Source organism: Canis lupus, chromosome 14 (assembly GCF_011100685.1).
Source record: "Canis lupus familiaris isolate Mischka breed German Shepherd chromosome 14, alternate assembly UU_Cfam_GSD_1.0, whole genome shotgun sequence".
Lineage (NCBI taxonomy): Eukaryota > Metazoa > Chordata > Mammalia > Carnivora > Canidae > Canis > Canis lupus.
The window spans coordinates 58557034-58571970 of record NC_049235.1 but is presented as its reverse complement, the minus strand read 5'-3'; the positions used below and the strand labels follow the sequence as shown (position 1 = coordinate 58571970).

The following is a 14937-nucleotide window of genomic DNA, read 5'->3' as shown; positions in this document are numbered from 1 at the left end:
CCCCAAATAGGTTGCAAATCTCATTCTACTGCATTTTTCTAGAGTTGATCAGTTCCAGCCCTCCTATTCTAAGACTGTGCAACCTCTCAACCACAATGAAAAGGCGAAGGGTATGAACAGGTGCATACACATTATGAGATTCTTGGATCACGATATCTGTAATCTGCGTTCTATAATGTGGTAAAATAAGAATCACGGTTCTTAGAGGAAAAATGAATGCCCAAAGCGTCCACTTTTAGGAAAATAATACTTCAAATATACCCGAGAACTTGTCATTTGGGCACCTTGGGACACTTTCTGAGCATCGCAACAGACCTCGTGCACATGCATACCTTTCTTTGGACGCCAATTTTGTGTGTGTGTGTGTGTGTGTGTTTTTCCTTATAGTATGTCTCTGTATTGACACGAATCATATCATCTTTCCCCACAGTCAGGAATTCTAATGTGGTAAAATAAGAATCACGGTTCTCAGAGGAGAAATGAATGCCCAAAGTGTCTACTTTTAGGAAAATAATCCTTCCAATATACCCGAGAACCTGTCATTTGGACACCCCGGGACACTTTCTGGGCATCGCAACAAACCTCAAGCACATGCATACCTTTCTTTGGACGCCAATTTTGTGGGGTTTTTTTTGTTTTGTTTTGTTTTATGTTTCCTTATCGTCTCTCTGTATTGACACGAATCATATCATCTTTCCCCACAGTCAGGAATTGCACACTTTCTCTGCACAGTCATCACTTTGGGGCACGAATGGGCAACGTGTGCCGGCGGGTTCAGACTACAGACTTCCACCGCTGTAGCATCCCCGTGTGTCACAGGGGGCGGGGGAGGGGTACCCGGGAAGAGTCCTTCACATGCATTTCGATGTTGGTTTCCCAAACCGATTAGAAAAGAGGAAAAGAGCTGCCGCCTGCCTTGCATCACCTGGACCAAGCGTCTCAGCAGGGCAGCTACACGTGCAGCATCCCGCACCCCCCTCCCATCGCATCCCATCGCGTCCCACCGCGTCCCATCGCATCCCGTCGCGTCCCACCGCGTCCCATCGATCCCGTCGCGTCCCATCATGTCCCATCTCGTCCCACCGCGTCCCACTGCGTCCCACCGCGTCCCATCACGTCCCACCGCGTCCCATCCCGTCCCCCCCAGCTCCCCGCCTCGCAGGGCACCTACCCTAGCGTTGTCATGGTGACGATGGTATACCAGAAGGCCGCGGGGATGCTGGTGAACTTGCTGGCCGAAGACCCCTTCTCGGCGTAGAACATGACGGTGGCAAAGATGATGATGGCCATGGTGAGCGAGAAGAGCAGGAAGCCCAGTTCGGAGGCGCAGCTCTTGAGCGTGTACCCCAGGATGCGCAGGCCCTGCGAGTGGCGGGAGAACTTGAAGATGCGGAAGACGCGGAAGACCCGCAGCGTGACGAAGGCCCCGCTGACGTCCTCGTTGTCCGTCATCACCAGCCCGATGTAGTAGGGCAGGATGGCCACCACGTCGATGATGCTCATGACGCTGCGCACGAAGCGGTAGCGGCTGGGGGCGGCGGCCAGGCGCAGCAGGTACTCCACGGTGAAGATCATGACGCACGCGGTGTCCAGGCAGAAGAAGGCCACGGCGTAGCGCTCCCCGCACGGCAGCTCCTTGGCGTGGCCCGGGCTGGCCCCGCACGGCACGGTCTCCACCACGTTGGCGATGACCGACACGGCGATGAAGAAGCCGGTCACGTAGTAGAAGACGAGCGCCATGGTGCTGGTGTGCGGGTTCTCGAAGGCGCGCCACACCCTCTGGCGCGCGGTCATGCTGGGCAGCGCGCTCTCCCCGCCCGTGTCCGTGTCCGCGTCGTCCTGCAGCCGCTCGGCGTTCTCCCGCCGCCGGTCCTTGTACTCCTCGTAGCAGCAGTCGCCGATGATCTCGGGGATGAGGCCGAAGAAGGCCAGCTCCTCGTCGTAGGCCGAGATGCACTCGTGGCGCGGGTAGTGCAGCTTCCCCGTGCGGTAGAAGTTGAGGATGTGCCGGAAGATGTCGGGGTCGCGGTCGAAGAAGTACTGCTGGCTCTCGGGGTGGTAGAAGAAGTCCCGCTCCGAGCTGCCCAGCAGCGTGTCCGGGTAGCGCTCCAGGGTGTCCTGCCACGTCTGGAAGCGGGTGCCGCTCACGTTGAGCACGATCAGGGCGTCCTGAGTCCGCTTGCGCTCCTGCCGCGGGGGCGCGGGCATGGGCCCCGAGGCCACGGGCATCCAGCCGATGGCCGCGGCGCGCGCGAACGGCAGCCAGGCCGCCACGCCCGCCGCCATGGCCCCGACGGAGGCGGCCCCGGTGCCGGGCGAGCGCGAGGGTCACGCGGGGCAGGGCCCGGGCCGAGGTCCCGCGGCCGAGGCAGCGACGGGCGCGCGCGCGCGGCTCGCTGGACACGCGGCGATCGCTTCAAACAGGGGTCCCACGTGCGCGCCGACACGCCCGGCGGGTGCGGGTGCGGGTGCGGGTGCAGCTGCAAGTACAGGTGCAGGAGCGGGTGCAGGTGCAGCTGCAAGTACAGGTGCAGGAGCGGGTGCAGCTGCGGGTCCCGGTGCAGGTGCGGGTGCAGGTGCAGCTGCAGGTGCAGGTCCCGGTGCAGGTGCAGGTGCAGGCGCCGCGCGTCTCAGCGGGGACGCAGGGCCCGCGCGGGGCGCAGAGCTCCGGGGGCTCTAGAGCGGCCCCCCCGCCCCCGGCCCCGCGGCTCCCGCACGCCTCCCCCGCCGAGGGGCCCTTCCCGCCAAAGGAGCCCCAGACGGGCGACCTGTTGTCGCCGCCTCCGCGGTGCGGTCCCCGCCCCCCCCACCGCCGCGCGCCCCGGAGTCCGCTCGCCGCCTCGGCTCCCGGGGCCGCGTCCGCGGAGATGGAGGCGCCGCGCGGGGCGCGCCGAGCCGGCTTCCCCCGCCGCCACGTCCACGGGCGCCCGTCGCGCGGCCCACGGCGTCCGCCCGGTCGCCCCTTCACTCCCGCTTCAAGTTGGGCTCGGGTGCGGCGAGGCGGGGACACAGCCCGGGAGCCGCGGGTCGCCGCCGCCGCCGCCGCCGCCGCGGCAGCATCTGCCTCCGCGCGGAGGGCGCCCCGCTCGCGGCACCCACCTGGCCGAGCGCGCGGCGGGGCTGAGTTGCCGAGACTTTGCGGCCGCCGCGCACCGGAACGGGAAGAGCGGGGCCGGCAGCCGCGGAGCCGCCGAGTGCGCGGCGCCCGGGGCGCGGAGAGCCGGCTCAGCCGAGCGCCGCTCCCCCTGCCCCCACCCCTCCCTCCGCGCCGCCCTCCTCCTCTTCACCTTCCTCCAGCCGGGCGCAGGCGAGCCGAGCCGAGCCGAGCGGCAGCAACAAGTTCAAAAGGTGCGGGGGAGGCGGCCGCGGGGGGACCGGCGCCTGCCAACTTACTGCGCCGCCGCCGGGGCCGGGGCCGGGGCCCGCGCGGGGCTGCGGGGCTGCGGGGCGGCCGGGAGCGCGGCCGGGAGGGCGGCGGCGGAGGCGGCGGAGGAGGCGGAGGAGGCGGCGGAGGAGGCGGCGGCGGAGGAGGCGGAGGCGCGGCGGGGCCGGGGCCGGGGCCGGGGCCGGGGCGGGCGCGGGCAGCCGCGGGAGCGCAGAGGCAGGAGGCGCCGGGCGGCGCGGGGGCGCGGGAGGGCGGCCGGCTGCTCCCCCGCCGGTGGGTGGTCCCGCATCTCCCCCCGCTCCCCGCGCCGCGCCGCTCGGCCGAGCCGCAGATGGGGACGAGATAAATCAGGGGCGGCGCGCGCGCCCCCCGCGCAGGTCCGGGAAGGCGCCCCCCGCCGGCCCCGGCCGCGACCCCGCGCCCCCGCGCCCCCGCGCCCCCCGCGCCGTGGGCGCAGGCGGACCCGCCGGGGAGCTCGGCAGCCCGCGAGGAACAAAGGGAGGCTCGGCGCCCGGGGGGCAGGAAGGGGCCCCGCGCCTCGCCGCCGCCTCCCGGGACCCCGTGGGAGGCGAGCGAGGGGAAGACGGGGGCGGCCGCGGGGGAGGCCGGAGCGGGGCGCGCAGGAGCCGCTGCTCCTCCTCGGGGCGCTCCTGGCCGCGAGCCCCGCGGGGCCCCGCGCCCGAATTCTTAAGGGCCTTCCCACCCCCACCCCCCGCCCCCGTCTTTCTCCTTCGCTTTTTATTTGTTCAAACCAGATGTGAACGTTGCGGGAGCTAAGAGGTCATCTGTCCAACTTGCGGAAAAGTCAGGCAGCCGCACCCCCCCCCCGCGCCCCCGCGCCCCCGCGCCCCCGGGGCTGGGGCTCCGCACAACTCCTCTCCTCGCCCTTCGGGGCGACAGGAAGGATTTAGAACCCGTTCCTAAATGTCAACGTCAAGGGGCGTGAGGCTCCGCGAGCGCGCGGCCCCCTCCCTCCCTCCCTCCGCGCATCCCCGCGCATCCCCCGCGCATCCCGGTGCATCCCGCGCATCCCCGCGCATCCCCGCGCATCCCCCGCGCATCCCGCGCGCATCCCGCGCATCCCCGCGCATCCCCGCGCATCTCCGAACATCCGCGCGCATCCCCCGCACATCCTCGCTCATCCCCCGCGCATCCCCGCACATCCCCGCCTCGGGTAAAGCCCTCGAGGGGGGCGGGGGGTGGGGGGCGAGCGACTGGGGACCCGCGGCGGCCCTCCGCTGGGTTTTCCGAGCACCCCGCCCCTCCCCCGCCCCGTCTTTAAGCATCTTCCCTAAAGCCGAACCCATACCCCGTAGAACCACTAGATGGCGGGAATGGAGAGAAGTTGAATTCACACCGAAGGTCTGGACGCTTTGGGAAGGTGGGGGATCCCGGTGAGGCCACCCAGCAGCAGCGCGGACCGCAGAAACACCCTGGATCCCCCCGCCCCCCACTTTCCAAACATCTTTTCAGTAGTTCTCTGGACACGCAGCTCAGCCTGGAGTCCGCATTCCCATGGCCAGGGCAGGGATGCGCAGAGTTGCCTGTGGAAACGCGTTTGAAAATTGAATTTCGCTTATGCACAATAGGAATAACAAAGGTCTTTAGAAATAGTTAAGTCTTCATCTATATCGACTAAGGGGAGAGGCCTCATTTTTACCAAAAAGTTACCTTTCCAAAGCTTACTGTGTTCGAAGTTTGAAAAGTAAGTAGACTGTGATGTATAGTTTATAGGGTTTTTTTTTTTTTTTTAAGATTTTATTTATTTATTCATGAGAGACACAGGGAGAGAGAAGGGGGCAGAGGGAGAAGCAGGCTCCGTGCAGGGAGCCCGACGCGGGTCTCCAGGATCAGGCCCCGGGCTGAAGGCAGCGCTAAACTGCTGAGCCACCCCGGGGCTGCCCTAGTTTATGGTTTTGAATTGACTTTAAGGCCCTAGAGATCCTAGGCAGGATGTGTTAACCTTAAAGACCTGAAAGGGAACACCTCAACAAGAAGGAGAGTAACAATGCAGTACACAGAAACCCACCAGAGAAGGAGAAAAACCTTCTAAGGGGCAGGAATTTTTTTTTTTTTTTTTTTTTTTTTTTGGTGGGAGGGGGTAGGTTTTTTTTTTGTAGAGAGGGAAAGGTATTTCTTTGTTTACTTGTTTACTGGTGTGGAGGTTTAGGGAATCCCATGTTAGTAGTTAATGAAGTCAGAGCTAATGCAGCATGAAAGTTTGGAAAACGCAGAACTGAAAACACCTGCTGTTTATCCGTTTGGATGAGCTGCGGGGAAAGATGCTTGTTAAAGGATCTATATGGCCTGCGAACACGGGGAAAACGTTAACTGGAAAATAGAGAGGGGACTATTTAACAGCTATTATAAGAAAATTAACCCCTTCCTAATGCAGACAGTAAGGTGCCAGCGTGACAGGTGTCTCCAGAGAATGGAGAGCCATGAACCTTCAGTGGAGGCCAAACCCGCATGACCTCCCCTCAAGACCGGCCGGCCACCGAAATGGAGCCTTTAAATGGAGCAGAAAACTGAACACTTAGAAACATAAACATAGATGTTTGAGTCCACAAAAACCCTTAAATAAGTAAGAATAGGAAATCTGCAATTTTTAAGAAGACTTTGGGATCTGTTCTCCCCCATTCTCCACAAGCTCCCTGCTCAGATAGAAAGACTGTGGGCTTAGAAGATAATAAACCCCTTTAGATTCAAATTCTACTCCAAGAAATTGCTCATAGGCTTTATGCTTCATCTGGCAAACTACTTAACTTTTGTTTCGAAGTTGCAGACACTAAAACTTTTTAGGCCTATCGTGAGGCCTAAACAGGATAATACGTCTAAACACCAACGGAGAACTTGGTACACGCAAATGGGACTCGGTTTCAGTTCCTTTTGACTTCATGGCCAAATGGAAATGCAAACGGTTTTCTCCACCCTATGAAATTCCCCCAGGTGGGGGATCCTGGGTGGCGCAGCGCTTTGGCGCCTGCCTTTGGCCCAGGGCGCGATCCTGGAGACCCGGGATTGAATCCCACATCGGGCTCCTGGTGCATGGAGCCTGCTTCTCCCTCTGCCTGTGTCTCTGCCCCTCTCTCTCTCTCTCTCTCTATCATAAAATAAATTTAAAAAAAATTAAAAATTAAAATTTCCCCAGGTGTTGCTGCGTTCCCTTGTTCCGAAACGCCGGGGACTCTGAGATTTCAACTATCCGCTCGTTCGTGGAAATGCCACAGGAAGTGTATGGATACGAAATCCGGCCGAGCGGTCTCACTCCCAATGCTTCTCTTGCCCAGGGGTTTCCGTTCTTCCTTATTATGTTCTCATTTTATAAACTCTGCTTGGTTGATGGAAAATAACCTCAGCAAGAGCAAACTGAATTCATCACCTACTCAGGTGTCACTCCTGATAGATAAAGCCCAACGTAGGAAACCCGGTGGTCGTTCACAGACCAGGCCCACCGCGTCCTCCTCTCCCCAAACACCCACACGCTCATCCAATGATCCAAGAAGCTCGCTACCATCTATCCTTAGGCTGTATCCACGGTGATGTCTTAAAAAATATTTTGAAATAATGATAGAGTCAATGCAATCGTGAGAAATAAGAGACCCATCACCTAGCTTCCCCCCAAAGGTGACATTTTGCATGTTGCAGTACAGTATCACCACCAGGAAAGTGACACCGATGCAACCCACTGACCTTATTCAGATTTCACCAGTGTTACATACACTGACTTTTGCATGTTTCTATTTCGTTCTGATTTTCTCACACACATAGGTTTGTGTGACCACCATCCCCGTAAACATAGATTCTCACCACGAAGATCCCCTTTTAAAGTCATAACTGCCGCCCTCCCTCCTCCCTTCCCTATCCCTTGTCAACCACACATCTGTTCTCCTTTATAGTCTATCAATTCAAAAATTTTTATATAGAAGGAATCGTGCAATGTAAACTTTGAGACTGTCTTATTTTACTCAGTAGGATTAGGTGAGGTCTATCCACATTATCGAGAGTCCATTGCTTTTTATTGCTGACTTAATACCGCACTTGGATGAAGCAGTCACCTGCTGAAGGACATCTGGAGAGATTCCAGTTTGGGCCTTTTATGAATAAAGCTGCTGTGAACATTCTCGTTACAGGTTAGTGGGTGAACATGAATTTTTGCTTCTTTGGGATAAATGCCCAAGAGCACAACCGCTGGGTCGTATGACAAGTGGATGTTTAGTTTTGTGAGGAGCTGCCCTAGTCTTTTCCAGAGCGGCCGTAAATCCCACCGGTAAACTCTAAACGAGCTGGTTTCGCAGCATACTTGCTAACATTTGGCATTCTCACTATTTTTTGTTTTAGCCTTTCTGATGGCGTGTTGTGACATCTCATTGTGGTTTTCATTTGCATTTCCCTAATGGCTAATTTTGTTGAACTTATCTTTATGCACATATTTACCATCTGTATATTCTTCACCAAATGCATGATCTGTGTCTGCTCATTTTTAATTGAATTGTTTGCTTTTTCACTGCTGACTTTGGAGAGCTCTTTATGTATTCTAAATAATGGTCCTTTGTTAGATATGCCCCTTGCAAATATTTTTTACAAATCTGTAGCTTGTCTTTTCATCCTCCTCACAGGAGTTGTTGCAAAGCAAAAAAAAAAATAATTGAAGTCCAGATCGTCCATTCTTCCTTTTTTATGGATCATGGTGTTGGTGTCAAATCTAATGACTCTGCCTCACCCTTTGCAGCAAAGATTTTGCCTTTTCCCCCCCTAAATATGTTATGGTTTTACATTTTATATATATACGTCTATGATCTATTTTGAGCTAATTTTTGCATAAGGTCTGAGGTTTAGACAAGGTCCTTTTTATTTTTTTGGCCTATGGATATCCAGTTGCTTCAGCACCATTTGTTGACAGTCCTCTCTCTCGGGTGTGGAATTGCTTTTGCACCCTTGTCAAAAATCAGTTGGGTGCATTTTGGTAGCTTATTCTTAGGTCCTTTTTTTATTGTTCCAGGGATATTGTCTTATCTCTTCACTAAAGCACAGTAACACTTAACATCAACTACAGTTATTCCTTCCGCTTTATTACTCTTTTCCAAAACTGATGAAGTTTTCCTAGGTCCTTGTCTGTCTATGGACATTTTGTTTTATTTTATTTATTTTGTTTAAGTGGGTGGGGAGCTTGAACTCAGGACCCCGAGATCAAGAGTGGAGCTGAGATTAAGAGTCAACATTCAACCGACTGATCCAGCTCCCCTCTCTCTACATTTTAGAATGAACTTCTCCATGTCTATAAAACATCTCACTGGGATTTAAATACACATTGCATGACCACCTATAAATTAATTTGGGGGAAGAGACATGTTTACTCTGCAGAGTCTTTCAATCCACGATTGCCATATGTCTCTCCATTTATTTAGCTCTTCTTTTTCTTCCATCAGCATTTTGCAATTTTCAAGATACAAATCCCATATATATTTTATTAGATATATGCTAAGTATTTCATTTTCTTTGGGGCAATTATAAATATCTGGTATTGCGTGTTTTTTAAAAATCTTAGTTTCCATATGTCCGTTGTTAGTATAGAGAGGTTCAGTTGATCACGTACCTGCAATTCTGTTGAACGGATTAGTTCTTGGGCTTTCTATGTAGGGAATCATGTCAGTTTTATTTCTTCCTTTGCAATCTGTATGCCTTTTATTTAGAGCGTTTTTTTTTTTTTAATGCACTTACAGTCACATCACTACCCCTTTCAGTAGTGTTGCATCTTTTTTAGAAACTAGTCCACAGCAGTGAATATTGAACCCTTCAGGATCTCAATTTCCTCCACCCTTTAAGCCTCATCTCATGCTGTCATAATATTAGCGCACTTCACCATCTCCTTCAACTATTTTTAGCTTTCAGAATTCGGTGCGTTTTATCTTGATTCCGGGGTCTTGGTTCACACATCTCTTTCTCATAACTCTCAAGTACTCAGCTTGTCACAATCTCTAGGAACCGCTGCCTAATCTCTTCTAAATTATGTCCATCTCACGTGCTCTATCAGAGACTGTAATAGGTTAGAAGAGATGTTGTGTGTTTCCTTCTTTGTCTTCACCAGTAGACTGCAGCCTCTTTGAGAGAAGGCAGTGGTCTTTTATCTCTGTATCCTCAGGATCTGCCATTGTACTTGGCATGTAGTAGAAATAAAGTGAATATTTCTTAAAGGACTGGATGCTCTTATTAGATAGTTAGTAGGCACGTTTTCCCCACTGTAGATTATTTCTGTAACTCTCCAGAAGACTCGTAGAGTATCGAGCTGATTTTTTTCTACCACGATGTACAAAGGAAAACAAATCACCTTAACAATGAGACAAATGACCCAGATTTGTATAGCTGTATAAAAAGGGCTTTCTCGATATACTCACTACAGTCGGTTCTCAGAAAGGCCCTGTGATGGGGGTGTTAATCTTATGTTTATTTTATCCACAGGAAACAAAGCTCAAGAAGGTGAAATGATGTTCCAAGATTACTTCGTATACCTGAGTGGCAAAAGCTGACTCATTTCCAGGCCTTCTAACCCTAAGTCGCATATCCTTTTAGGTCTGCAAACACGCCAGTATCTACAATAGCAGAGTCTTTGTCAGTTTGCTGTTTTCATGCTGGTGATGAATCTGCAGACAGGTGCATACTATGTTATTCAGCCTCCGTGGCACATCTCTGAGAGGTCTTTGGCCAGGGCAGGAAAATCCGTCGGTGGTCATGGAAAACGGGAGTACTGCATCTGCTCATTCCATATTTTAACCAATTACGCTAACTGCCCAGAGTGATAAGCACATTTTAATGTCTCACTCAATGGCATATTTCACATAAGACAGTTTTAGTATTTCTGACTACGTTCTTAGAACCTCTTCCAAGACAAGCCTTTCTGAGAGTCTGTATTAGCTTATTTTATTTTATTTTTACCTATTTTTTACTTAGGTATAATTGACACATGACACTGTATTTGTTTAGGTGTACAGAATAATGATTTGACGTATGTATATATTGCTAAAGGAATAAATTTAGTTAAAACCCATCCCCACACATAATTACACATTTTTTCTTGTGATGAGAATTTTGAGATCTACTTTCTTAATAGCACTGTATTATATATTTGGAAGTTGCTGACTGTAGACAGCATACTTTGTATTCCATCCCCATAATTTGTATACCTCATAACTGGAAGTTTATATCTTTTGAACATTTTCATCTATTTCCTAATAACCCTGTATGAGGTTTCTTAAAATACAGTATCATCTTTATTAAAGAAACAAAATCCTACATTAAGAAAGAATTCAATCGACTTGTAAAATGAACAAAATTTTTGGCAAGAAACTAAAATCTTATGCATTAAATCTTGATTAAGTTCTAGCAATTAAAAAGAAATTTGTTTTGTTAAATATCAGGAAAGAAAATAAACATCTTCACCCTAAAATATCTGATCACAAATTGTAAACAGAGAAACATAGAGAAATAGAAATAAAAATAAATTTTATTCACATTCTAGATTCCATATTATTCCGAGTTAGGCCAATAAATGTACTTTATCCAAAGGTAATTTTGGTTTGGTTTGAATCCTTTGGTCATCAGAAGTACACAAAAAGTACACACAAAAAAAGCTGTCTTCTAGGAAAATAAAAATAAAATCTGACATACCAGTAAGGTAGGGGGGACATGAGAAAGTCACAGAATGGGTAAGGGCTAGTTAAATGCTTAAAACATACTTGAGATTTCAAATACCTCACAGTATCCCTGGAATATGGTCATCAGGGAAAGGGCGGTGACCCTGTGTCTTTTTTTGGACCACTATTAAAAAGATAGGTTGGCAACCTACGTTTAACTTCTTTTTTAACTTCCTTTTCCCCTTTATTAATACTGCAAAGTGCTCTTCAAAGTCCTCTTCAAAGGATCTTCCTCTCTTTAAGTTTTGGACCTTGAACATCTCCTATTAAAAATAACCCATTTTCAGGAACTTTATGCCTCATATACAGAACATCTTAAACATATTTTATATTTTATATGAAATGGACTTGACTTTCCAAGTTCCCACACAGAGATACAAAAATCTAGCCATCAGGTTACAGCTTCCGTTCTGCCTCATGGGATGGCGATTGTTATGAAGAAGCGTAGGGGTTGTTTTTAATATAAAGAACATATTTTTGTTGTTAAAATATTCATGAAATGACAGACGGTGGTGCACATGGCGTTCCCATGATCTAAAAAGGCAGGGGACGGATTAGAGGGAAAACCCCAGTGTTAATCACTTACCAGGTGCAAAGCACCGCATTGCAGGTGCCCGTGGCCCAGCATGACCTGCCCTCGGGGAGCTTGACCCTGAGGTGCAAAGGGGAGCACGGAAACCTCTCTTAACCCAAAAGTAACCCTACTTGTGAGTCTCATTTCAGACTATTTTCCCCAAATGCTTTACCCTGAGAAACTGTTTGTGTGTTAGGGATGGGAAAGGAGGGAAGGTTTGCTTCTGGGTCTCATTTTCATACTTAGGACTTTGGGATTAATTGCTACGGAATAATTCCAGCGCCGTAAAAACAGGAGAATTGTGACTACAACCTGGAAGAAGCAGCGAGTGTTCCCAAGAAATAAAAGCGTTCTTTCTCTAAAACTGCGGAAAAGTAAATTTTTGCAGATGTTCCTAACGTGGGCAAAGAAGATAAATTACTCCGGATAGTTTACGGTCATTGAAAATCTTGAGGAAGTCTATAAAGTTCTCACCGATTAAGAAGCCACGTTCTGTGAGAAAATTGGCAATTAATTTGCTTGTTTACTCTCTTTAAAACTGTTTGATATGCTCTAGCAAAGCCACTTTGATACACAAGTATATTTGCTTCATTAGTTCTACGCACGATCATGTAGTTGGCTTTAATAAATCACTCAAAATAGTGGCATGCAAGGCAAAGCAGAACAATGTAATACTTTAAGATGTTTGGCTAATAGAGGATCCCTGCACTCCCCCACTTTTTTAGGCGTTGGTATTATGTAAATCTTGCTTGTTTACAATTTAACCTGTGCTGGATTTTAATTTAAATAAAGAAAATTATTTAATGGAGGGTTATTAAACAGGTTTCACATTGCAGGTGTTCCAGTCCCCCAGGTGGATACTCACTAAGGGAGCTTATTAAAGTTTGTTCGACTTATTTATGTCGCAGTCCTTTTCCTCCTCCTCTCGTGTGAAACCTGCGTGGCCCAGAACTCCCACTGACGTTCCGGCAGAGCCTGGGTTTATAGATTTGGGAAGAGCAACACGCTTGAGGCTTGGGATGCTCACCAAGCAATCGCGTTTGATGTCTCAGTCTAGATGTGTTGGATTTTTCTACAGCATTTCTGTCTGGGAAACGCGAATTGTACTCTGCATAAAGAAATTATTTGGAAATTTGGTTCCCACCCTCGCAAAGAGAATCGCCGGAGGAAGGGGGTATAAAGAATTGCATAAACATGTTAAGAGTATTTGAAATATTTTATGATGCATAAGCTTTTTAAAGCATTTGTAACATGAAAAGCCAAGTCGGGGACAACACACGATGGGAGGGGAGGCTACCGCGTGGGAAGCAGGGGTTGCTTGTGATGGAAAAATAAATCAGGAAGTTTGAGGAGAAGGAAGTTCTGACACGGCTCCTCCTCCGTCAGACTGGGCCCTATTTCTATAACTGGTTTCAAGAGGAGGAAACAGATCTGCTTTGTTTCATGATAGTCGCATGTGGGAGGGGGCTGAGGAGAAGAACCTGGGAGGATAAAAAAAATGTCTAGTCCAAATAAAGGGTGTAGTTTTCAAGAGTAAATGTAGGATGGACATAAGACAGCTTGTGAGGGGAAAAAAAGAATGTAGTATGTGTGATTACTTGACGTGGGAATGTAAGGGGGACAAAAGGGTGGGGACACCAATTTTGAGACTAGTGATGGAGAGAGTAAGGACAAGACACAGGAGAATCCAAGCAGCTGCTACCCCCCCACCCCGCAGGCCGGTGGGGACAGAGGTGGCGGGCCGCTATGCCCGCAGGACTCCCGAGGCTACAGCTCCACTCCTCCTAGAAGTCTACTTTTTTGATATTAAACATTTGGACATTCATGTCCTGTTCTCGACCTGCAATTCACTTCTTCAGATCTCCTTCTTAGATGCGGTAAAAGAATCTTGAAAAAGGGGAAATGAAGATGTCCAAGGGCATGTTAGAGGGGGCGCAATGATGCATTTCACGGGCTCTCACACTCTCTACTCCAGAGCTTCTTCCCGCCTAATAAAGGAATATATTTTCATCAAAACAACCAGTGGACTAGCTGGTTAAAATATTTTGAAATGTTTAAAATTCTCTTGTGCTCATATATTAGGACCCCAGAGAGTGGCAACATACATGTAGCCTATTAAATTCTAAAAATCTGACTTAAATATCTTTCTATCTCTGTCCCTGTCTTCCTCTCTCTCTCTCTCATCTCCGTCTTAAGAACCATGAGTTGACCCTGATATTCCTACCCCATAGTTGTAGTACCTTTCCTTAAAAAAAAAAAAAAAAAAAAAGATCTTATTTATTTATTTATTCATGAGAGACCCAGGCAGAGGGAGAAGCAGGCTCCATGCAGGGAGCCCAATGCAGGACTCGATCCCAGGACCCTAGGGTCATGCCCTGAGCTGAAGGCAGACACCGCTGAGCCCCCCAGGCGCCCTGTAGTGCCTTTCTGACAATGAGAGCCCTATTTCTCATTATCCTACATATGTTCCCTTATTTTATTGATGCTCTTTTATGCAGCTCATCACCTATGGCTGCCACTCTTACCTATACTCGGCCTCCAATACTTTCTGGGGGACACCACTGCATGGCCACCCCCAGTGGCCACCACCCCCTCCCACCAAGGAACCGAAATCCCGCCTTGAGCCTCCATCTGTGTGGCCGCCTCCATCACCCCCTCCTGGTTCTGACACGTACTGGGTCGCCTCCCCACTTGGTCTCCAACACCCCAACAACAGGGCTGTCCTATTCCTGCCCTGTGGAATCCCTCCTCCCTCCTCACAGCTCTGACACCCTGCTTGGTCCACCACAGCTCAGCCCGCCTCCTTTCCACCTCCCATGGGGACACATGCTTAGCTCAGCCTTACTTAAAGTAGGAATAAATTGTTCAGGAAAGAAAGAGAGAAAAAAAAAAAAAAAAGATGGGAAAGAGGGAGAGCCAAATCGACTTTAAACCTTAAAAAAAAGGGACTTGGTGATTCATTATTTAATTCTCAACAAGCTTTTTCTAAGTGCCTACTATTTCCTAAGTTTCACGTAGGGAGTTTCATGTTTCGTCCCTGATAATATGGGAGAGAAGCTAAACATATTGGTAGAGTGGGAAACACTAGGTAGATGTGTACTTACATATCACTGAAGATCGGCAGCCACCTACCTCTCCAGGAATCAGAGACAGATTCCTTAGGGGGCTACTTCTTGTGCAGAAAGAAAAATAAAAGGTTACCATAGCAGGCCTGAGCCTGCTATCTTTGGAAGGACCTGCTTGAGCTCTTGGCCCGTGGCTGGCGTCTGGAAACCTGGCCCCAGTCA

At 50.2% G+C, this 14937-nt stretch overlaps 1 protein-coding gene and 1 long non-coding RNA gene across 5 annotated transcripts in view; one reads left to right on the top strand and one right to left on the bottom strand.

The window, feature by feature from the left end:
- KCND2 (potassium voltage-gated channel subfamily D member 2) overlaps positions 1 to 2286 on the bottom strand; it is a 476309-nt gene extending 474023 nt beyond the window's left edge. For all 4 annotated transcript variants that reach the window (XM_038557473.1, XM_038557476.1, XM_038557475.1 and 1 more), the window contains exon 1: positions 1172 to 2286. In XM_038557473.1, coding sequence (XP_038413401.1) covers positions 1172 to 2286 — 1115 coding nt within the window. The remainder of the gene's footprint in view (positions 1 to 1171) is intronic.
- A 925-nt stretch (positions 2287 to 3211) lies between these two features.
- Positions 3212 to 13635, top strand: LOC102157282. The gene is made up of 3 exons (XR_005369810.1): positions 3212 to 3348; positions 6537 to 7518; positions 9845 to 13635. It is a non-coding gene; the product is annotated as an uncharacterized LOC102157282 (long non-coding RNA).
- The last annotated feature ends 1302 nt before the right edge of the window (positions 13636 to 14937 follow it).